At 48.9% G+C, this 25,745-nt stretch overlaps 1 protein-coding gene across 1 annotated transcript in view; it reads left to right on the top strand.

Annotated features, from left to right (window-relative positions):
- LOC146863624 (phospholipase A2 inhibitor and Ly6/PLAUR domain-containing protein-like) overlaps nucleotides 1-25,050 on the top strand; it is a 130,755-nt gene extending 105,705 nt beyond the window's left edge. Inside the window, exons 4-5 of the mRNA XM_085640658.1 lie at nucleotides 11,404-11,553; nucleotides 24,926-25,050. Coding sequence (XP_085496784.1) covers nucleotides 11,404-11,553; nucleotides 24,926-25,050 — 275 coding nt within the window. The remainder of the gene's footprint in view (nucleotides 1-11,403; nucleotides 11,554-24,925) is intronic.
- The last annotated feature ends 695 nt before the right edge of the window (nucleotides 25,051-25,745 follow it).

Raw genomic sequence — 25,745 nt, 5'->3', positions numbered from 1 at the left:
TTACCAGAACCCCCTTCGGCTCGTGGACCTTGGCTCGGGCACCCTTACTGTGCCTGACAGGGGTACCCTTACTGTACCGCCTGTCGCAGAGGTACCCTTACTGTACCCGTCTGCCTCCAGATCGCCCTGTAACTCCGCCTGCAACGCAAAAGAAAAACATTAAAACATTCCAATAACGCGCTGTCTCTGCCACGCAGGGTAAGCGGAAAGGGTGGGAATACGCGTGTCCGGGCAGGAGCGGCGCGCAGGAAGCAGAGGAGGAACTGGGCGAGAGGGACGCCTATGTAGGGGGGGGGCTAGCCTCGCCCTCCTAACGGCCCGCCTCCACCTACACACTCATTGGGAGATCTCCTCCCTGGGCGCGGCCTCGTGCGCGAGGCAGAAGGAGGGGGAAGGCTGCGACGGGCGGCCACTAGAGAGCTGCCCTGCTGATGTCCCACTGCGTGGGACGCGGGCAGCGGCATAGTGACCACACCGTCATCCGCTTCATACAACACGCATGCACAGACGTCACCCAAAGATTACACTCACAATTTCATTGTGGGTGAAGAACTGCTGCAGGTTTATTTCATACAACATAAGTATGACGATAAATGGGTTATCTTACGGGCGATCCAAGGCAAGCAGCCCCTCGCTGCTCCGCCCGCCTGGTGAGCCAGCACGCACGGTGGGTCGATGCCCGGCAGTGCGGCACATATTTATTTTCAGATCATCCACTGGGTCACGTGATCTGTCTCCTACTCCCGCCCCTTCTGACAGGGGCGGAGCGTGTTGTGGCACACCCCCGGTTGGTCTGGCCCCCCAACCGCCCGAAGGACTAACGGGGCGCCGTCGCGGTCTTCCCAGAACCCCCTTCGGCTCGTGGACCTTGGCTCGGGCACCCTTACTGTGCCTGACAGGGGTACCCTTACTGTACCGCCTGTCGCAGAGGTACCCTTACTGTACCCGTCTGCCTCCAGATCGCCCTGTAACTCTGCCACAGCTCTGGGGAGGCTACTGTCGCTGCCAGAGCCCCCCCTTCCTCCCTTTGCTGTTATATGTGCCCTGCCCCTGCGAGCCAGCTTATAATGGGCTAAATTAGGGGTCCTGTTCTGTAACCCGTAAAAGACGGCATTAATTTGCAACATTACTCAGAAGCACAGGGCAGGCGAACAAAGGATGTCTTTTGGCCCCACTGCCGTAAGCTTAGACGTGACTGGTGTTCCTAACCTTCTAAGCGAAGCCACAGCAGATCATCCTAACGTATTTATGGGAAGATCTAGCACCTGCATATGGAGCCAGAACTGAACCATAGCTGAATTCCTCAATCCATCGATTCCCTTCATATCCTAGCACGAAGGTTTTAATTTCCACTCTATCTACAAAGGTGATGTGTAGAGAGCGTCATGGTTCCTGAGTTGCTGCTGCTACTGCGAGGATTGCATGATTTCTCGGCTGGGCAAAACATTTTTTAACGCAACTGCTAATCGGACGCCGTTTATCATGACTCCGGATAAAGCCAGTATGACTGACTGAGCTGCCGAAGAATACATCTCTCAGCTCGGGGACCAAAATATGTGAATGATTCCCAACTCCCTGGCTCCAAGAAAGGCTGAGCGGGAAGAGCAACACCTAAATCTGTTTCTCAGGCTGGGAAATATGGCATTGGTAACAAGGCATAGGTGAATTAGGCACTATGGACCTGCAATCCTATTAAGATTTTTCAATTGGCCAAATTAAGTGCCTTCCTGGCTTGTAATTGTGTTCCCAGCAGCTACAGCACAACAAGCAGGGTGAAGGTAGCGTGTGAGACAGCCACTTTACCTACGTATATAAACACAAGCGGACATCACGGGTATATAAATATGCTTCCTTTCACATGGTATTATCCTATTGTTTACTGCAAACTGACCCATATCTAGCGACATCTCCTCGTTTTAGCCTTTCTGCTTGCAAATTAAGTTACATTAAATTGGACGATAGAGTCTTATACTAGCCCCGCTGTCCATACCAATCTTTTCTTGCTCTCCACTGGGACAGCGTATCCAATTGCCTCGCTCGATGAATAGAAGCTAGCTTTCGGACTGGATTGCTGCTGGAAAGGGTCAATAGGTGTGCCTACAGTCCTTGTTATACCGGTGTTGCTGTGCTATAGGTAATTCGTGGTGCCGCCATAGTGGCTTGAAAATGAAACGTCTTATTTTTTCAAATGATTTGTTGTGAGCCCCAGTTATGATTTCGTTCATATCTTCATAGTTGAAAGCGTCTCTATCTTGCCAATACCTGGGGCACGTCCGCCTTAAATGACGACATTACATCTGGCTTTTCCACTGGCTTTGCCCATTAACCTGACAAATGTCTGTGGAGAGCAGCACGTCTCTGGTCATGCTCATGGTCGCTCTCTGCTCTCTCAATTATTACTATGTAGCTGAGGGCATGCCATACACGGGTGTCCGGTTGAAGTATGCACAGGTCATTGACACTCTCCCACGTGCAGTGCTGTGAACCGTTTGAAGTAGTTCATCAGATTCAGCCAGCCACCCCCTAGGTGGAGGCTTGCACTCCCAAACTTCTGCTCGTGTAAAACCCGGCCCACCTCCAGTTCAGTGAAATTTAGTAATTCACAACACTGACAACCCCAGGGGCCAAATACTGGGCTGTGTAAATGCGGCCCAAAACCACCATGAACAATTAGCTTGGAGTGGATGGGCGTTAACCTAGGCTGGCTGAAGGCAAAACCTTTGACCATCACTCCTGGCAAGATGTGCCAACGCAGGTAGCCTCCTTACTTCCTTTCCCAGTTCGACACAGGTCGAAGAAGAATGCCCCTTCCAGAAAGGTCATGGCCTTATCCCTGAAGCCTATCCATACAGCATTCTACCGGCAATCTACAGCATTGCTTTGTAAAGCGTTTTCTCGTTCCCCAATTATTTGTGGTCGATATGCTCTCCCTCAGTTTGACCAAAATCTTAAGCTAATCGTACACCTGCCTAATTCCCAGGGCTGTCTGGCTTAATGCTTTCGCCTGGAATTGCCCCCCCAAATGTGGCCTTGCACTGAACCTTCATCTGGCCCTGGCGCCTATCAAACCACAGTGACAGCCTCCGTCACCTTCATACAATACATAAACAAACCTCACAAGGTCGCAGAAGCGGCAAGCCAGGCTAAGTCTCGGTCAACCATGTCGCTCCGTGCTTTCCCTGGCCTCCCTGTGGAACAGGGAGAATAACCTCAAAGATGTTAAGTATGATAGACAAACCCAGGCCTTCCGCCTGTCCCAAAACAGCTCATGCTGCTGCCTTTCCTGTATAGACTAAGCTGCCACTATGACTGAGTTGCAGAAAATATCACACCAGCTGTTTCCTAATAGCCAGGCTAAAGATGAAAGGCAGCCGCATCTCTTGACTTAAGCGTGGAACTACACAATACCTTCAAGATGTTATGTATGATACACAAACCCAAGCCCACAACTTGCCTCAACACAGCACAGGCTGCTGACTTTTCTATATACGCTAAGCCGTCACTATGACTAATTTGAGAAACCTTACCCCAGCTGTTTTTTAATAGCAAGGCGAAGATGAGAGACAGCAGCATCTCCTGACTCAAGCGTTGAACTTACATTAATAGCATTGGTCGCTCAATTTCTGTGTTACACCTTTCCACAAGCTGACCATTGCATCATGGTTGAGACTGGGATTTAGGCTGAACCTGGACATATTTGTACACCTGCTGCCCACCGGCATGGAACTAATGCCAACGAGATTCCCCCCTAGTACCCGATAATCCTAATAAATGCTGCATTTTGGGACAAAGATACCAGGGAATAAATGCAAAGGGGGGCTCTCGAGTGCGTGTGAACCCATGTCATTGCGATTAGTAACAGTTGCTCTGTTCGAGCTAGAACCTGCGACTTTATTCATTTAATCAATTAATCTGCAAAGCATGCCATTCCCCAACTTGTGCATACACACAACCGCCTCTAGTGTCCTGCAATACCAGCTATTCCGAATCTGGCTGACGAAAACTACCATTGGCCAAGAGCTAAACTAGTAAAAAACTATACCATATGTTTCTCAAAACGCTTACCATAAACCGTAATGAGTACAGACTCGTCATAGATCACCCTGGCCCCCCCAAACCTTTCCCAGGGAACTGGAGAGAAATTAACTCAATTGCGCAGGGCATGAAATACCAGAAGTTACTGATGACGACGTTTCCATGACCACACTCTCGGATGCATTTAATTAGTTATATAGCGCCACTCCTACCAGTGTAGGGTGTCCGCGACTTTGCGTCTCACACAAAATCCGCCGAGCCAATCAATCATATGCACATGAGTCAGTGTATAGGAAAGGTGACCTGAGCCAAAGGACTCAAAGTGTAGGCGATTCATGGCCTTCCCCACTGGCAGGCAGTATAGTTTAAGGCTGCATGGAGTGGAGAAGCACAACTCGGTCGGGTCAGCCAAATTAACCCTCTTTGCAACACTAATCAATGTTCTAATGATGTCTGCTTAGTGGTGTGAATGCAGCTCTAGGATGAGCGTTCGTAGCTCACGGTTGACTATTAGGGCTGTAAGATCTACATTGCAAGTGACAAAGGGGGGCCTGCTGACCTCTATACATCATACACACTCTGAAAATCTACTTGGCACACGTTCTTTGCAGCGGGCATATTTAACCTTCTGCACTACTACACTGAAGTCAAAACCTCCACTATACAAATTCTTGATCTTTCTCCAGGAAGGTAACGAATCGCACGAGTTATCCTGACATTTATGTGGTGCCTGGAATTGCCGCGGAAAGAAACGCAGCATCAGGTGCTTCAAAGCAACATTAAAGACACCAACATATCCCGCCTCTGCATGTTGGGCGGCAAAAGGCAACCATTCCAGTACGTGTAATCTAGAAGCACCAAAATGTGTATGTACGATAAAAACCAGTGCAAACCGTCTTTCAGCAAACAAGAGCCTCAGAGGAGTCCTCCAGCGGACATTGTAAGCGCACCCCCACATTTCCATAGTACAATGCAGACACACAGGTAGTGCCGTCCATGACATCGCGCCCGGTCCCAAACGGGTGGGGGGGGGGAGGGGCATGGCAGCATTCACACAATGGCGGGGGGGTGGCCCGAGCTCCGCCGGTTGCACCAGCACGAAGCAGCGCCCCACGGCTGGCGGAACCCATCACCAGTTCCAGAAGCCCGACACCCGTGCACGCCAGCGGCGACCGCCCGAAGCCGCGGCGGCACCCATGTCCCCCACGCCGCGAGGCTGGCGCCTGCGCGAAGCGGTTCAAAGCCCCGCATGCAAATCCAGAGGCAGAGGGGGGGGGCACCCGGGGCCTCAAGCACGCCCGGCCAGCACCCAAGCACCGACTGTGGGCCCCCCCTCAATGGCTTATGGCCACGTGGCTGCCGGCGAGACCGTGTGCTGGTATTGGAGCGCTTTGCTCGATCACCGCACTTACATTACACATTCAGGTACGGGAAGGGGTCACGTTATTGCCCCGAATCACAGGATGTGGACGCGACGTCCAAACCAACACACAACCCCACCGAGGTCTATTTAACGCGCCACATGGTCGATGGGCCGTGTAGGTTTAACGGGGAGAAGGAGCATTCTTATTGTTGTTGCGTATTAATATATCGCGTGAACCCAACCCGCCGGTATTGGTGCGCTTTACACGATCACCGGATTTGCCCACGAGCACAGGAAGGAGATGCGCCAAATTCTCATGCCCAACGGCAGCCAGCCACTACAGGCTGCCTGATTATACAGCGCGAGACCGACCTGGAGGTGTTGGAGCGCTTTAAATGAGCGCCGTATTCAACACGCATTCCGACACTGGGGGCTTAGTCCGCTATTTCCCGTTCAAATGTCTCCGATCCTAATTACCGTTTAAATGACACATCGGGGCACGTGAATCGTCCCCGAAATCGCGAGCCCCGCCCCCGTGTGTAGCATAGCATGCCGCCTGTTGTATTTATATAGCGCGACCCCGACCCACAGTTATTGTAGCGATTTAACATAGCCCGTATTCACATTACACATTCAGGCACGGTGCGCGGTGCGGTTGAGAGAGTTGCCCGAATCACCGGACGCAGACTTATATAGCGCGAACCCGACCCGAAGTTATTGGGGCGCTCTAACATAGCCCGTATTTACATTACACATTCAGGCACGGTGTGGTTGAGACAGTTGCCCAGAATCACAGGATGCTGACGCGTGCTCGAACCCAAGGTTTCCCGCACCAGAGGTGGCAGTGAAGCCGCCGGACCACGCCCACTCCCGACTTTGCACCTCAGAACCTGCGCAGCCCATCGGTTCAGAGGGCTAAGCCCTCCATGCTCATACACCGTGCCCGGTCCGGTACTTCCCATGACACTACACAGGAAGACTGGCCAGCCAAAGCAGAGACTTGCATATATCTAATGCTCTGTGCAGGTGCAGGACCCGAGCCCCAACATTACACAATCAGGCGCGGGTGGATCGAGCGACCCACCCGCAGCCGCCGCGCGGCTCGACCAGAGGCCCAGGAGCGCCGCACATGAGCACCTACCTAATCGGGGGGGGGGGCGAAGATATTGGAGCGCTTTACATGAGCCCCAGTTACCTTACACATGCACAAATTCATTTTGGAAGACAGCGCGACAAACCCAATCGTTTAGTTGTTGCCAGAGACGGGACGCGACCCAATCATTCTTCTGATTTGTGGGTTTTCGCACCCACTGCTCTGCCCCGAGAGTGCCGCACGCAGCCCACTGCATGTCCCCCCGCGCCCACCGCGGCAGCATAGCCGACGGGAGGGGGGGGGGGCGATAACCTTATCCAGGGAGCGCCACGGGGTTTGCACCGCCCGTGGTCCGCGGGGACCCAGGCAGCTCCCAGCCTTGCAGTGCTGGTGTGTTAGGGCTGAGAACCCACGCTAGTCTCCGATGTGGACGCGCCTACGGGGCTCGCAACCTGCTTTCAGCACCCGCGGCGGCCATGCAGCAGCCGGACCACACAGCATGTGGAGCTGGAGCACGCCTATCGTATCCAGGGAGCGCCACGGGGTTTGCAGCTATTACAGCGCCTTACATAGCCCCCGTTACGTTACCTGAGGACCTATCAACGCGCGATGTGAAAGCGGCCCGCGCCGCGAAAACACAAACCACATTCAGACCGTGAGGCCATGAGCCGCTGTTCAAGTATAGGTTTACGCTTTTAAGCACATCTTATGTAGCGCGAGCTCGCCCTGAAGGCCTTGAACATATTTGCCGAGTTTTATATGGCGCGAACTAGATCCGAAACCGATCAAGTATTACATCGTCTTACATAGCACCCGGTACGTTACATGGGGACCTATCGTCACGCGATGCGAAAACGGCCCCGAGCCGCGAAAACACAAACCAGATTCGGATCATGAGGCCATGAGCCGCTGATCAAGTATAGGATTACACTTTCATGCATATTTTATTTAGCGCGAGCTCGCCCCGAAGGCCTTGTCAATATTCGCCGAGTTTTATATGGCGCGAACTTGATCCGAACCAATCAAGTATTACAGCGTCTTACATAGCACCCGTTACGTTACATGAGGACCTATCGTCACACGATGCGAAAGCGGCCCCGACCCGCAGACCCACCCCTATTCAGAATGAAAGTATAGGACCGCCGTACATAGCGAAAATCAACGCGCCCGAACAGGGATTGAACCCTGGACCCTCATATTAAACATCTGCTGCTCAGTGCCGCGGGTGCCGGAGGCGCCGAAGACGGCGCGGACGACGGACCGCTGCAGGGAGGTGAGGTCGAAGCGAGGTGGGCGACAAAGAGGCCTTTGAACAAGCCCCGCACGTGAAACCCGTCCCCAGGTGACCGCGAGTAAGGTGGTAGGGGCGCTGCCGGAGTCCGTTGCAAGTTATTGCTCGAAATCACCGGGGGTTGAGCTGAGGCGGGGCTCCGAAACCTTCGTTCACAGTTCCCGGTTCAGCCGCTCTAGGCCCTATGTTACTTCTGCTGTACCAGCAGTCGCCCCCCCCTGACCTCTCACGCACGGCCTCAATATCCGTTCCAAAACACCATAAACTCGATGCCGACGTCTCCCGCCTGACACTACCCCACTACCAGCTCTAATGCCAGTTCCCATTCCCCCTTTTAAAATTACCGCCGCGCCATAGCAGCAACTTGCGCCCCCTCCGCCCGTGGCGATTCCAAGCCACAGGGCCCTCGTCTACCTGGTACTGCCCAGGGACAGGGCCGGGGCGGAGTAGTGGCGGCAAGACTTACCCGCGAATTGTGGACGAACGCAGGGCCAGGCGACGGCGACCGGAGCGACGAGGGGAACGGCGTGAGAGTGGGGCAGCAATACGCGTGTCCGGGCAAGAGCGGCGCGCAGGAAGCAGAGGAGGAACTGGGCGAGAGGGACGCCTATGTAGGGGGGGGGCTAGCCTCGCCCCCCTAAGGGCCCGCCTCCACCTACACACTCATTGGGAGATCTCCTCCCTGGGCGCGGCCTCGCGCGCGAGGCAGAAGGAGGGGGAAGGCTGCGACGGGCGGCCACTAGAGAGCTGCCCTGCTGATGTCCCACTGCGTGGGACGCGGGCAGCGGCATTCTCCCTGGCTCACCGCAGATAAGAATGCTGGTTGTCAGGATGAACGACTGAAGCATGGAACATATATTTAAAAGCAAACATAGCAAACAGTGGAAAACATTCCTCGCATGTAGGCACGAGGTACACAGCTAACTTAAAGGTCCACAACTAACTTAAAGGGAACACAACACTTATATAGCTGTTAGCAGCTATTACTGGCAAGCCAACCCCTTGTTCGATTCTGTACCAAAAGACAGCGACTATGGGATTACGTTTACGGCCGGTCCCCTGCACCAGAGGCACGGCAAGAAATGCCTAATCGCTCCTAAACTCTTGGGGGCAGATTTATGTTGCACTTGCGCCACTTTTGCGCCGCCGTTGCGTCACTTTTGTGACGCAGCAGCGGCGCAAATCCTGTGCCATGGTGCGGGGTATTTACAACGTGACGCATCTGGGAGATGCGTCACGTTGTAAAGCCCTGCGCCACATGTAGGCGTTCCAGGGCAGGTGGGGGCGTTCCGGCACAGGAACGCCTCCTAAAAGTGGCTGAGTGAAATCTACAAGATTTCACTCAGTCACTTTTGAGCCCATGCTGCGTCAAAACCCTGCGCCTGCTTGAAGCAGGCGTAAGGATTGACGCAGCATTGTGCAGATAGGGCCCCCCAGAGCATTGCTGGAGCTGCGTCGCGCTTGCGACGCAACTCCAGCAATGCGCCACTTTTACGGCACAGATGCGTGACGCATCTGTGCCATTTTTGCCCCATGGTGCGCCGCATTATAAATGCGGCGCAATCATGATGGCGGAGCTGGGGCGCAAAATAACTGGCGCATCCCTGCTGATATGCAGGGATGCGCCAGTTATTATAAATCTGCCCCTTGGGACTTTAGCTAGAATTCCTTTTCTCCAGTCCTGTTGACAGATATGGTAAACGCAGTTTTGCACATATTTTATCACGAGCTTAGCTCAGTTCTTTTACATGCAATTCCTGTTTTTCTAAATACAAGTTATTTCTTCATCGGCACCAATACCGTGAGTGTTCTCTGTCCTTTTTGTCATGCTTGAACACTTGTCGCCGCCAGCTGTAACTTTCCAGCCTTGTTGAGCAGGTACTCAGTTCATATATTTCGTGATCTATGCTTAGACCTTTAAAAACCCATGTTTTCAGCGGTATTTGATGACAGAAATTTATGTCAGATGTCTATAGGACTAGACCCATTCATTCTAAAGTCGTAACAAAATCGTGAGCATTCCGTTATTGCCTGCGACTATTTCATCAGTATCCTTGACTTTAATCATTCAGTTATTTACTAATCTCTCACCTCTCTAGATCTATTCATCTCAGGTTAATGAGCGGTATAGTCAGACAGACACCAGGTTCATATATTTATCTGGTTAATGTATATGTGACCTTATAGCCTCACAACTTTTCATTGCTGTTTCCGATTGGAGTGGACCACAATTACATACTGCCCAGCATCTTTACAGTCCATTACCTGGCTATCTATTTTGGACCGTATTACTCCTACAGCTTAGGCGACACTAGACGAGAGGTAATTTACCCCTCATAGCTGCAATTCAGATACCGCCATGTGCGCTTTGTCGGCGCAGCACCGCCATGTTTCAACTTTCCCATTTTTTCTTGTTCCCCAATAGAACTTACTATTCTCCATCAGGTTTGAGTTCTCCCTTAATATCACCCCAGGAGTCATATCTTCTGTCGGATTTTAAGAGGTAATAACTTTAGTTCATAGAACCACTCATTAGCAACTCACTTGAGAATAGCCTGATAATTTTGGGAGACCGGGCTTGTAAATATTTCATACTTTTCTTTACTCACTTGTAATTCTAGCACTCTATGATTTCACCTGAGTTCTTCTTTTCTTTATCCGGGATATCACTCCTCTATTACAAGCTGCTTGAATTTTCAAGTTTCTTTTGACACTTGGTGATGGGATCTAAGCACAATTGAGATTCTAGTTCGCCCATTCTTGCTTTACTTGCTCAATGTATTTATGATTGATTTGTAATTAGTGTTTTAATCCTTAACTGGTTCAATATGTGTTCAGACCCATTTTTCATGGGCATTTAAAAATATAGTAGGACCTTTGTTCAACATTGATATATGTCTTGTGTTTGCATGCACCCTATTTAGGTTTCATTTGATTATGTACATGGCTTCCTGCTGAAGGCGTACAGCCGAAACGCGCGTAGGACACAGATTTTCAAGAGCCATGCCAGAAATGAATGTCCTATTAATATAATGAAGTGATTGTTTGTTGATTATGCATATGTCTTGATAAATATGGAATTATTGTAAACATTTTCAATCTCAAAGACATTTAATATTAACACTGTGTAAAATGTATTTGATGGTGGGTCAATATAAGAATTGATTTATGAACTTGTATTGCCACATCACAGTGTAAAACTGACTATAGAGGACAATATGTTTTCTCTTTTAATGTGTACATAAAGTAAAAATTATTTGTAGTAATAAAAATAATAAAAAATATTTTTGATACCAATGAACAGAGGTTGCATGTATATGTTTATGACATGTAATATTTAGGTCCACGACGATTTTCAACTTTCCTAAATTGTTACTTCCATTTGTGAAATCAGTACTCCATACTGGTGGATGAAAATTGTCTGCTGGCTGAGGTCATGAGCCTGCTTTGTCCATGCCCTAACTTCTGTGCCTCATAAGTTGAACATAACATTTGTTTTATTTTCAGGCAAAGTGTGGGATTTAATGCTGATGTTGTTAGGTTTGGAATACTTAGCTTCCATTTTGCACCCCTTTTCTGAACATAATTAGGCTTCTCAATTCCTGTCTTGTGTTATTTCAGTGCTGGCGGTAGACGAGACCCCCAATGGATATAAATGTAAAGATTGCTTCACTGACCAGTCCTTGGACGCCTGCTCAGCGGCCGGAGAAGTCCAGTGCGCCGGGGAGCATACTATCTGCGCCAGCTTCTCCGGATCAGGCTCCGTGCCTGGTGAGTTGTGTCTCCCACTGCAACAATCTTCTTGGTTTCTAGTCCTTTCTTTTGCACTAAATGCTTTTCACGCTAGTCCAACTGAATGTCTTCGGCGTGCTCGTTTCCACAAAATACAAAGTAGAAATCATGTTCCTTTGAACCTGATGATGTGGTCTTTGTGTGGCGTAAACCTAGACAATGTTGGAGGCACAACAAGAATAAATATCTCTATTATTTATTTCCTCTTTCCACATGTGCTGCATTCTGCAGCACTCTTACAAAGAAGGGAACACCTCTAAAGGTGTCCCCTCATTCACAAAAACAATCCTGCCTCCACTGCAGGCCCCTTTGCACCGTGAAGCAAGGGTAAATACTCCGGAGCCAGGCTGCACTGAGAGAGAGCAGGCATTCACCATAACTGGATGCACTGAGAGAGAGCAGGTATACACCATAACTGGATGCACTGAGAGAGAAGGTATACACCATAAGTGGATGCACTGAGAGAGAGCAGGTATACACCATAACTGGCTGCACTGAGAGAGAGCAGGTATACACCATAACTGGCTGCACTGAGAGAGAGCAGGTATACACCATAACTGGCTGCACTGAGAGAGAGCAGGTATACACCATAACTGGATGCACTGAGAGAGAGCAGGTATTCACCATAACTGGCTGCACTGAGAGAGAGCAGGTATACACCATAACTGGATGCACTGAGAGAGAGCAGGTATACACCATGAATGGATGCACTGAGAGAGAGCAGGTATACACCATAACTGGCTGCACTGAGAGAGAGCAGGTATACATCATAACTGGCTGCACTGAGAGAGAGCAGGTATACACCATAACTGGATGCACTGAGAGAGAGCAGGTATTCACCATAACTGGCTGCACTGAGAGAGAGCAGGTATACACCATAACTGGATGCACTGAGAGAGAGCAGGTATACACCATGAATGGATGCACTGAGAGAGAGCAGGTATACACCATAACTGGATGCACTGAGAGAGAGCAGGTATACACCATAACTGGATGCACTGAGAGAGAGCAGGTATACACCATAACTGGATGCACTGAGAGAGAGCAGGTGTACACCATAACTGGCTGCACTGAGAGAGAGCAGGTATACACCATAACTGGCTGCACTGAGAGAGAGCAGGTATACACCATAACTGGATGCACTAAGAGAGAGCAGGTATACCCCATAACTGGATGCACTGAGAGAGAGCAGGTGTACACCATAACTGGCTGCACTGAGAGAGAGCAGGTATACACCATAACTGGCTGCACTGAGAGAGAGCAGGTATTCACCATTTACTGGCTGCACTGAGAGAGAGCAGGTATACATCATAACTGGCTGCACTGAGAGAGAGCAGGTATACACCATAACTGGATGCACTGAGAGAGAGCAGGTATACACCATAACTGGATGCACTGAGAGAGAGCAGGTATACACCATAACTGGCTGCACTGAGAGAGAGCAGGTATACACCATAACTGGATGCACTGAGAGAGAGCAGGTATACACCATAACTGGATGCACTGAGAGAGCAGGTATTCACCATAACTGGCTGCACTGAGAAAGAGCAGGTATACACCATAACTGGCTGCACTGAGAGAGAGCAGGTATACACCATAACTGGCTGCACTGGGAGAGAGCAGGTATACACCATAACTGACTGCACTGAGAGAGAGCAGGTATACACCATAACTGGCTGCACTGAGAGAGCAGGTATACACCATAACTGGATGCACTGAGAGAGAGCAGGTATACAGCATAACTGGATGCACTGAGAGAGAGCAGGTATACACCATAACTGGATGCACTGAGAGAGCAGGTATACACCATAACTGGATGCACTGAGAGAGAGCAGGTATACAGCATAACTGGATGCACTGAGAGAGAGCAGGTATACAGCATAACTGGATGCACTGAGAGAGAGCAGGTATACAGCATAACTGGATGCACTGAGAGAGAGCAGGTATACACCATAACTGGCTGCACTGAGAGGGAGCAGGTATACACCATAACTGGCTGCACTGAGAGAGAGCAGGTATTCACCATAACTGGCTGCACTGAGAGAGAGCAGGTATACACCATAACTGGATGCACTGAGAGAGAGCAGGTATACACCATAAGTGGATGCACTGAGAGAGAGCAGGTATACACCATAACTGGATGCACTGAGAGAGAGCAGGTATTCACCATTTACTGGCTGCACTGAGAGAGAGCAGGTATACATCATAACTGGCTGCACTGAGAGAGAGCAGGTATACACCATAACTGGCTGCACTGAGAGAGAGCAGGTATACACCATAACTGGCTGCACTGAGAGAGAGCAGGTATACACCATAACTGGATGCACTGTGAGAGCAGGTATTCACCATTTACTGGCTGCACTGAGAGAGAGCAGGTATACATCATAACTGGCTGCACTGAGAGAGAGCAGGTATACACCATAACTGGCTGCACTGAGAGAGAGCAGGTATACACCATAACTGGATGCACTGAGAGAGAGCAGGTATACACCATAACTGGATGCACTGAGAGAGAGCAGGTATACACCATGAATGGATGCACTGAGAGAGAGCAGGTATACACCATAACTGGCTGCACTGAGAGAGAGCAGGTATACACCATAACTGGATGCACTGTGAGAGCAGGTATACACCATAACTGGATGCACTGAGAGAGCAGGTATACACCATAACTGGATGCACTGAGAGAGCAGGTATTCACCATAACTGGCTGCACTGAGAGAGAGCAGGAATACACCATAACTGGCTGCACTGAGAGAGAGCAGGTATTCACCATAACTGGCTGCACTGAGAGAGAGCAGGTATTCACCATAACTGGATACACTGAGAGAGAGCAGGTATTCACCACAACTGGCTGCACTGAGAGAGAGCAGGTATACACCATAACTGGATGCACTGAGAGAGAGCAGGTATACACCATAACTGGATGCACTGAGAGAGAGCAGGTATACACCATAAATGGATGCACTGAGAGAGAGCAGGTATACACCATAACTGGATGCACTGAGAGAGAGCAGGTATTCACCATTTACTGGCTGCACTGAGAGAGAGCAGGTATACATCATAACTGGCTGCACTGAGAGAGAGCAGGTATACACCATAACTGGATGCACTGAGAGAGAGCAGGCATACACCATAACTGGATGCACTGAGAGAGTAGGTATACACCATAACTGGATGCACTAAGAGAGAGCAGGTATACACCATAACTGGATGCACTGAGAGAGAGCAGGTGTACACCATAACTGGCTGCACTGAGAGAGAGCAGGTATACACCATAACTGGCTGCACTGAGAGAGAGCAGGTATACACCATAACTGGCTGCACTGAGAGAGAGCAGGTATACACCATAACTGGTTGCACTGAGAGAGAGCAGGTATACACCATAACTGGCTGCACTGGGAGAGAGCAGGTATACACCATAACTGGATGCACTGAGAGAGAGCAGGTATACACCATAACTGGATACACTGAGAGAGAGCAGGTATACACCATAACTGGCTGCACTGAGAGAGAGCAGGTATACACCATAACTGGATGCACTGAGAGAGCAGGTATTCACCATAACTGGCTGCACTGAGAAAGAGCAGGTATACACCATAACTGGCTGCACTGAGAGAGAGCAGGTATACACCATAACTGGCTGCACTGGGAGAGAGCAGGTATACACCATAACTGACTGCACTGAGAGAGAGCAGGTATACACCATAACTGGCTGCACTGAGAGAGCAGGTATACACCATAACTGGATGCACTGAGAGAGAGCAGGTATACAGCATAACTGGATGCACTGAGAGAGAGCAGGTATACACCATAACTGGATGCACTGAGAGAGCAGGTATACACCATAACTGGCTGCACTGAGAGAGAGCAGGTATACACCATAACTGGCTGCACTGAGAGAGAGCAGGTATTCACCATAACTGGCTGCACTGAGAGAGAGCAGGTATACACCATAACTGGATGCACTGAGAGAGAGCAGGTATACACCATAACTGGATGCACTGAGAGAGAGCAGGTATACACCATAACTGGATGCACTGAGAGAGAGCAGGTATACACCATAACTGGATGCACTGTGAGAGCAGGTATTCACCATTTACTGGCTGCACTGAGAGAGAGCAGGTATACATCATAACTGGCTGCACTGAGAGAGAGCAGGTATACACCATAACTGGCTGCACTGAGAGAGAGCAGGTATACACCATAACTGGCTGCACTGAGAGAGAGCAGGTATACACCATAACTGGCTGCACTGAGGGAGAGCAGGTATACACCATATCTGGCTGCACTGAGAGAGAGCAGGTATACACCATAACTGGCTGCACTGAGAGAGAGCAGGTATACACCATAACTGGCTGCACTGAGAGAGAGCAGGTATACACCATAACTGGATGCACTGAGAGAGAGCAGGTATACACCATAACTGGATGCACTGAGGGAGAGCAGGTATACACCATAACTGGCTGCACTGAGAGAGAGCAGGTATACACCATAACTGGCTGCACTGAGAGAGAGCAGGTATACACCATAACTGGATGCACTGAGAGAGAGCAGGTATACACCATGAATGGATGCACTGAGAGAGAGCAGGTATACACCATAACTGGCTGCACTGAGAGAGAGCAGGTATACACCATAACTGGATGCACTGTGAGAGCAGGTATACACCATAACTGGATGCACTGAGAGAGCAGGTATACACCATAACTGGATGCACTGAGAGAGCAGGTATTCACCATAACTGGCTGCACTGAGAGAGAGCAGGAATACACCATAACTGGCTGCACTGAGAGAGAGCAGGTATTCACCATAACTGGCTGCACTGAGAGAGAGCAGGTATTCACCATAACTGGATACACTGAGAGAGAGCAGGTATTCACCACAACTGGCTGCACTGAGAGAGAGCAGGTATACACCATAACTGGATGCACTGAGAGAGAGCAGGTATACACCATAACTGGATGCACTGAGAGAGAGCAGGTATACACCATAAATGGATGCACTGAGAGAGAGCAGGTATACACCATAACTGGATGCACTGAGAGAGAGCAGGTATACACCATAACTGGATGCACTGAGAGAGAGCAGGTATTCACCATTTACTGGCTGCACTGAGAGAGAGCAGGTATACATCATAACTGGCTGCACTGAGAGAGAGCAGGTATACACCATAACTGGATGCACTGAGAGAGAGCAGGCATACACCATAACTGGATGCACTGAGAGAGTAGGTATACACCATAACTGGATGCACTAAGAGAGAGCAGGTATACACCATAACTGGATGCACTGAGAGAGAGCAGGTGTACACCATAACTGGCTGCACTGAGAGAGAGCAGGTATACACCATAACTGGCTGCACTGAGAGAGAGCAGGTATACACCATAACTGGCTGCACTGAGAGAGAGCAGGTATACACCATAACTGGTTGCACTGAGAGAGAGCAGGTATACACCATAACTGGCTGCACTGGGAGAGAGCAGGTATACACCATAACTGGATGCACTGAGAGAGAGCAGGTATACACCATAACTGGATGCACTGAGAGAGAGCAGGTATACACCATAACTGGCTGCACTGAGAGAGAGCAGGTATACACCATAACTGGATGCACTGAGAGAGCAGGTATTCACCATAACTGGCTGCACTGAGAAAGAGCAGGTATACACCATAACTGGCTGCACTGAGAGAGAGCAGGTATACACCATAACTGGCTGCACTGGGAGAGAGCAGGTATACACCATAACTGACTGCACTGAGAGAGAGCAGGTATACACCATAACTGGCTGCACTGAGAGAGCAGGTATACACCATAACTGGATGCACTGAGAGAGAGCAGGTATACAGCATAACTGGATGCACTGAGAGAGAGCAGGTATACACCATAACTGGATGCACTGAGAGAGCAGGTATACATCATAACTGGCTGCACTGAGAGAGAGCAGGTATACACCATAACTGGCTGCACTGAGAGAGAGCAGGTATTCACCATAACTGGCTGCACTGAGAGAGAGCAGGTATACACCATAACTGGATGCACTGAGAGAGAGCAGGTATACACCATAACTGGATGCACTGAGAGAGAGCAGGTATACACCATAACTGGATGCACTGAGAGAGAGCAGGTATACACCATAACTGGATGCACTGTGAGAGCAGGTATTCACCATTTACTGGCTGCACTGAGAGAGAGCAGGTATACATCATAACTGGCTGCACTGAGAGAGAGCAGGTATACACCATAACTGGCTGCACTGAGAGAGAGCAGGTATACACCATAACTGGCTGCACTGAGAGAGAGCAGGTATACACCATAACTGGCTGCACTGAGGGAGAGCAGGTATACACCATATCTGGCTGCACTGAGAGAGAGCAGGTATACACCATAACTGGCTGCACTGAGAGAGAGCAGGTATACACCATAACTGGCTGCACTGAGAGAGAGCAGGTATACACCATAACTGGATGCACTGAGAGAGAGCAGGTATACACCATAACTGGATGCACTGAGGGAGAGCAGGTATACACCATAACTGGCTGCACTGAGAGAGAGCAGGTATACACCATAACTGGCTGCACTGAGAGAGAGCAGGTATACACCATAACTGGCTGCACTGAGGGAGAGCAGGGATACACCATAACTGGATGCACTGAGAGAGAGCAGGTATACACCATAACTGGCTGCACTGAGAGAGAGCAGGTATACACCATAACTGGATGCACTGAGAGAGAGCAGGTATACACCATTACTGGCTGCACTGAGAGAAAGCAGGTATACACCGTAACTGGATGCACTGAGAGAGAGCAGGTATACACCATAACTGGCTGCACTGAGAGAGAGCAGGTATACACCATAACTGGATGCACTGAGGGAGAGCAGGTATACACCATAACTGGATGCACTGAGAGAGAGCAGGTATACACCATAACTGGATGCACTGAGGGAGAGCAGGTATACACCATAACTGGCTGCACTGAGAGAGAGCAGGTATACACCATAACTGGATGCACTGAGAGAGCAGGTATACACCATTACTGGCTGCACTGAGAGAAAGCAGGTATACACCATAACTGGCTGCACTGAGAGAGAGCAGGTATACACCATAACTTTTTTAGGTTGTCTTTATGAGTTGCGCAGCATCTAAGTTTGATATATTTGACTCTTGGAATGTGTGTATCTCAGTATCCAGATAGCTGCTGCTGTCCTGTACCACAACCAGGTCCTCAGGCTCCTTTTCAGCCTGTAAAGATGATGTACTCAGCTGCTAATGTGTTTGAGGAATATGGCTACCTCTTTCTTAGAATAACACACACACCCCAAAGCAGTCAGCTTTGCCCCTACTATGTGTGTGTTCGGCAGATCTCAACTGAAGTAAGCCATCTGCTGTATGGCGAATGTTCATTTCCTACTGCCAGAATGGTGCCTATTAGGACAGTCTTAGTGGGTAAAATCCAAATAACACATCATGAAGTAGAGTGACAAAGCACAAAAGCACTATATGCATTTATGTTTGTGAAATGTCTCTGGTATGATTGAGCAGAGCAGCCTTGTACGCTCATTTCAAATCGATCAATCTTTATTCAGTTTACACATGGAACCATACAAATATAACACATACAGTTATTGCAACCAAACATTTAAATGCATAAATCTTAATAGAATAGGAAAACATACAACTAATTCATATGATGAAGAAACTGATAGGAGAGACATCTCCTAACTCTCACAACATTATTTTCAAAACTCAATTCAGAGGCACAGATAGGCACAGTGAAGATTAAGGGCAGCTCTGCATTGGGTAAAATTGAGATTTTTTTTGGTTTTTAAGACTGTCCTCTGTATCTGTAGAACGTAGGGAAGAGGTCAAAATTCAAAGGGGCATATTTACAAGCCCCTTGCGTCACTTTTGCGTCATTTTAAACATGGGAAAAGTGATATAAGGGTGGCGCAAGAGGCTTGTAAATAAGCCCCAAAGTGCTTTGTAATGAGGTGCCATCTCAAGGATGGACTCCTTACACCAGTGTCCTATTCTAGTGGGTGCCATCATACAATATATAGTGTTCCAAGGAAAACTGGTGAACATAAAGTGATGAACAAATACAACTGAGTGCCTCCTCCAGGAAAAGTTATAGTATGGGCTGAGACTGTTTACTCAGACATTTCACACCCTCCCCTGCAGCCAGAGTGATCCCTCCTAAATTTCATTGCAGCTCTGCTTTTGAAAGAATGATGCTAATGGTGCCTTCTACAGAGTACAAACATAAGCCTAGGAGAATATGCAAAGTTCTAATCAAATCCAGTCAGGGTATTTTAAAAGGATTATCAAGAGAAAGACAAATCAGAAATGAGAGATCTGTTCAGAGGGTTTTCATATTTGTCCCAGATAGAATAGCACATCTCCATAAGTTGTCATCTGATGGTGTCCTCAGTAGAAGGTAGACCCAGTTCTCTGTGGCAGATAAACCCCGAGGTACAGCGAGCACCCATCGGACTTGGCCCAAATTTAGAGGCAAATCTGAAAATAGAAGAGACGATTTTTAGACTGCTGGGTCTGGAGCATTATTTGGGGATTACAATTTCCAGAGCCTTCAAATACAATCCTCAGTTTACAAAAGGTAGTAATTGTGGATGTCTGTAAACTTTTAATGGAAAACTGTTGTGTTTGTATACTCCTTCACCATACGTCATTGTGGATGTTTTATTAAGGATCCCCTTTAAATTGAAGCTTTCCATACAGACCATAAAAGAATCAAGGAGATTTGCAAACCATTCACTGTATGTGCCATAAGAACCGCATTGTTTGTGTACTTAAGGGCAGGTGTTGGACAGGTACCATTCCTGTTCAGGTCTAAAGAGGTGTTGTCAGTAGGGTCCTTTCAGGACTCTTTATATAGATATGGACCTCGCCATCCAGAACAGCGTGCAGCGCTAGCTTCCAATCCTCTCCCCATATGATATGGGATTTGCGGAGTTCAGTGATGGGGCAGTTGAGGTGAGAAAGAAAGGTCACTGTTAGGAGAACAGGCAAAACCCACACTGAACACCATAGTGCCTGTCCAGAGCTTGGCAAACACGAATAGTCCCTCATCATCTGACCAGTTATGTAGAACATTACAGGGAAGGCATTTGCGAATGGGAATGGCCACCCCACATAGTTTGGAGGTAGGCATGGTGTAAGTGAGCGAGGTAGGGTCATGACTGGTTGAGGTTCAGCAGTTTTAGAGGACTTGTCCCACTCAGTCCTGCTTGAGTTTCTAAGGCTCCCTTGCTGAAAGGTGTGTCTCTTGGAAAAGGGCTAATGTCAGTGCTTAGAGGACAGGTAAGATAGGCTCTCTTTCTATTTAACACGCGAGATCAGCACATTACCTTTGCGTGTGATTAAAGTAAGTGGTGGTGGGCTATAGTAGTGGCAATTAACGAATGAAGCCAATGAAGTATACAGCAGGAAGAAGGAAGGCACGTGTATTTTGGTAGGGGCTGCTGCAGCGGTGTCACAGTACCAATGAGTAGGAGGTGGGGAAGGGAGTTTGCAGGACCAGGAAATCTGGAGAAGGGAGGGAGAGCACTGTATTTATGAAGCACTGGTGCACAGGAGAGGGGCAGGCAAGGGGCAGCCTGAACCCCAACAGGATCTAAGGGCATGTGCCAGAGGTAGGCAGATGGGGGGATTTGGCACAGGGAGGGTAAGCCAATGAGGATGTGGAACAGACCAAGAAAAAACGGTGGTAAGGGTATGAGTAGTAAATGTTTGTTCAGGCAGGGCTACAGTATCTGTTTGTTTTGTGTCGATACCATTCCGGGAGACATAGGATGGCATGGGATACTCATGATGGTCATAGGTGCAAGAGATAATTATGGCCAGTGTCCTATCTGTGGGGGAGACAGGAGAGAAAATAAGGGAGCGGTACAGCAGGTCCCGAGGGAGCCAGCGAGAAGGGCATTTCCTGGTCTGCCACGGTCACATACCCTGGGGAGCATGAGAATCAGTGTTTGTTTTGGCTGAAGACTTCATGGATGAGCACAAGTTGTCCCTCAAATCTATCTGAATTAGGTCTGCCACTGAACTATGGGCCTGATTAAGATGGCGGGCGGGCGGACCCTCCCTAATGGAGATGGGGTCCCAGAGACCAAATTACAATGTGACAGTGCCTGTGGCAGTCGCATTGTACAAGTTTTCCATTGCTGCGGGTGTAACACATCCCTGTACTATATACACATGGTACAGGGACCTGTTGGAAGGTACCACAGGTGCCCCCCCCACCCATAGAAATGGGCCCAGAGTGAATGGGGGCCTACTATGGACCTCCAATGTCCATCCCGCCAGCCTTTCCATGGTGGCTGAACCGCCATGGAAAGGCTGGCGGGGAGGGACCATCCTAATCCCTATGGCGGTACCTGGTAGGCACCAGCACTATAGTAGGTATTGGGAGGCCCTCCCCAGCACCAGCAGGCTCAAGGAGCCCGTCGGATGTGTGGCGGTCAGGCTTTCTGCCCACAAAACCTGGCAGGCGGTAAAGCTGCTTAGGATGGTGGGGAGACCACCGCCAAGAGCCTGTTGTTGGTGGTCTCCCCACCATCCTAATCAGCCCCTACGTACCATGTTAAACTCTGAATAACCCACCTGTGATTGGTCATGTAGACGTCTCCAGCAGGGTTGCTGCTCCCCGCCATGTGCAGCCCCATCCTCTCGTTGAGATATGGGGCTGTGTTCTCCATGGCATACGGGGCAGGCAATCCAGGATATGGGCCAGTTCAGTGAAGTCAAGGAAATCTCTGGCGCGAAGTCAAGGAAATCTCTGGCATGGCAATCCAAATGTATCCACATGGTATCCAGCTCAAGAAATTGAAAACGGTCTCATCATTTCCAGGTGCCCCAATCAGTCTTCTGTGTTGTCTAGCCACTAGTCAACTGTTTCCAATCGGGCCCAAAAGGAGCTTAAGTTGTCCTTTGTGGTTTTGGTGTCTTCATAAGATGGGCTGTCTTCAGGCCCATGGAAGACAGCTGGGTTGCTAAGGATGTAACTTTCTTGAGGGTGGCGTCTAGGGGTCTTTCCGGTGATGGTTATAAGGAGGCCTACTTCTTGCCTCCCTCCCCCACTACACCCTTGAAGAGTAGCTGGTGAGAGGGTTTACATGAGGACATTGGGTCAGGAGCCAGGTTCAGTAATAAATGTAAAAAAGGCAAGGCCCAGGTGCAGAGTGATGTGAGATACAGCTATCACTGTCCAGTCCACTTGGGGTTAGACAGTGTAGATGACTGGCGGGCTGCCACTGCAGAAATGTGTGAATCAACCAGGCCGAAACATGTAGTACAGTAGCGTCAACAAATAAAGGTGCATCATTTCAGGTTCTGATACTTCAGTGGGTTGGCTCATAAGAAAGGGGTGGGAAGGAGACCAACAATGGGCTGGGCTGCATCCCATCCATGAGCAAGGCATCCAGTCATTGGTGATAGTGGCCAATGTCCAACAGTCTCTAAGAGCATGGGGGGGGGGCAAACCTGTAGACCAGGACCGAGGTAGTAGGGAAGGTCTTTTGAAGTGATGCCCAAGTAAAGGGTGTGGGGATGGGCCTAACTTCAACAAGGCCCAGGGAAATCCAGACTACACCATGGTTCTGATATTGGAGCAGCTCCAGTGTGGTGGCAAGAATTGTGTCCCAAAGGAACCCCTCACATTGACTTGTATGACTCACTTCTGGTAGACATGGCTAGAGTCAAAGGGCCTAGTCCAGCAGGCTGCACCTCTCAGGACAGCACAGGGCATCTGTGTTGGGCCGTTGAGACATTAGTCCTGCCAGTTCCAATCAGCATTATGTGAAGTCATTCGGCGGCACCTGCAGTAGTCATCAGAAAGCAGATCCAGGTGGGGAGAAGGGGCAGTACTGCACTCCAGTGCTTTAAAGCTTTAGGTCCACAGTGGCTGAGGAGGCTGTTGGAGCCTCTGACATGGCTGAGCATGCCCAGATGTCTGCAAGGCATGTTCCCACAGGGGGAGTCAGCATGGACTGCTGGGTGTAGAAAGACCGTGCTGTCCCCCAAGTAATCAGGAGCCTCACAGAGTGGGGCCTTCTATGATTGTGGTGCGACTCTGTCCCACCTAATCAATATAAATCTAGAAAATGTGTTTTCATATTATTTTTGGTAGTCCTGCCTGTTGGGGGAAGAGATTACAGAATACAGAAGTAGATGCCAAATAATATAATTCCCTCAGTCCCTGCAATTCTTACCTTTCTGCTCTGACTGCATATCTCTCATACAGTACATCCCAAGGGATTGCACCACACAAGAGCAAGACCCTCTGAAATAATGAGACACTATGGAATGCAGTAAGAAGCAGGTGATCAGGAGGGTGATAATCCAGCTTTTCTAACAGTCGCGGTCCACTCTTATGGGTATCCTGTGCTCTGTGCAAGCACAGCAAGTTACATGGCAGGGTCTGTAATTCACGACTTGAACAGACAGCAGACAGCCAGCAACAGTACCAGTACCTACATAGTGAACGTGTGTGTGTGTGCCTGGGCTATTCGTGAATACGGGTTCTGCCAGGTGGTTTCATAAATGTAAGGCAGACTGTGCAACTCATCTAGAGTGGCAAAGTCTGGTCAGTCTCCTCCAAACTTCACGTTGGAGCCATGGGAACCACAGGATTGTGCTGCTGCTGCTGTGCCCCAGCAGAAATAGAGATGGATCCTGTTTATTCTCACTTTGCAGCATGGGTTGCCAGAGGGTTGTAGTGTGATGAACCACAAGGATGGATTTTGTTTTGTAAAGTGACACTGATGGGCTCATCACCAAGGTGAAGTGGTATTTTAAGTGCTATGCAAGAATATCCAAGAGCCCCAGAGGTGTTAGCATAAAGAGATAATAGATACAAATAAAAGTGTTGTATTTTCTGTCATGAATGTGGTACAGATCATTACAACATTTGCAGAAAAACAACTGAGCATTCTTGGGTTGTGCTAATCAGTTAAATTAACAAGTAAAGTGTTGAAAAAACATAAAATGATTTCTTGGATAACCTACATAAAATAATGTGGATGATTGACATTTATTTTTGACAAGGTAAAGCTGAAATTATTACTTCCAGTCAGGCCCAGTGTCCTTGTTCGAGGCAGACCTCTTAACTCCCACCTTAGCTTTTGTGACACTCACAATTCAACCTAGAACCCAGGCCCTGGAATCAGGTCCAGGTTGCTTCCAACATCTACCAGTGTGTGTATTAATGGCCAACCTGAGATCTTGAGAAGTTTGGTCCAGGATGGGCATGATTTCTTACTGAGATGGCAAAAATATTTCTGTAGCATCACTGTGAACGTCTAACTAATGTCTGTGTGTTTTTTCCACAGGTGAAATTGTGAAACAGTATAGCCTGAAAGGATGTGTTTCTCAAGGCTACTGTGAAATATTCTACCTACCAGCGACTCAAATGTACAGTTATGATTTACAGTGCTCAGCTGCCGAGAAGCTTTGAGACCGTTATTCAAACCTCTGATGCAATCCTGCCCCAGCTTGGAAAATATTCAGTAGAAACATTCATACAGCTTTACATGTCCCTGAAATGCAGAGTCTGATCTTGTGAAGAGGAACAATGTAAGAATGCAGCAGATGAATGTACGGCAGCCTCCCTGGGACACAGCATACAAGGAAGCAATGTGCGTAGTACTGACAATGCTGCCATGCTGTTTATGTACCACTGGCCTCTATATTCAGCCATGTATAGCACCTGGGCACCTCACCTGAATTATGATGGTTTTGTCTATTCATATCCTGCCAATAAATATAAATGCAGATTACAAATCAACCCCCTGTGTTGACAAGTGATACACAAAGAGTGTAACACACTGCTACATGCTCAAACACAGGCTGACTTTTTTATTTCAGTTTTATCACTCCCTTTTCAAAACTAAGCGCAGTTCAATTATAAACTAATCTGTACCAGAACCAGATAGAAATGTTTACCCTCCAGTCTGAGATGCAGCTGGAAATGTTGGATCAGCCATTGGGGCCTGTTCTTGAGTTCATCCTTCTTCATTTCCATCTTGAAGGCCATCTATGACCACCCTTGCAAGACTCCCAGCCATCTAACCAGCTTCTACCAGTGAGACATTCCCAGGTGCTCCCAGGCATTCCCTCTGTATTTCTCTTAGCCTTAGAGGTGAAGACCTC

The sequence above is a fragment of the Triturus cristatus genome, chromosome 2_1, assembly GCF_964204655.1.
Source record: "Triturus cristatus chromosome 2_1, aTriCri1.1, whole genome shotgun sequence".
Classification (NCBI taxonomy): Eukaryota; Metazoa; Chordata; class Amphibia; order Caudata; family Salamandridae; genus Triturus; species Triturus cristatus.
This window is presented reverse-complemented; position numbering and strand designations above follow the sequence as displayed.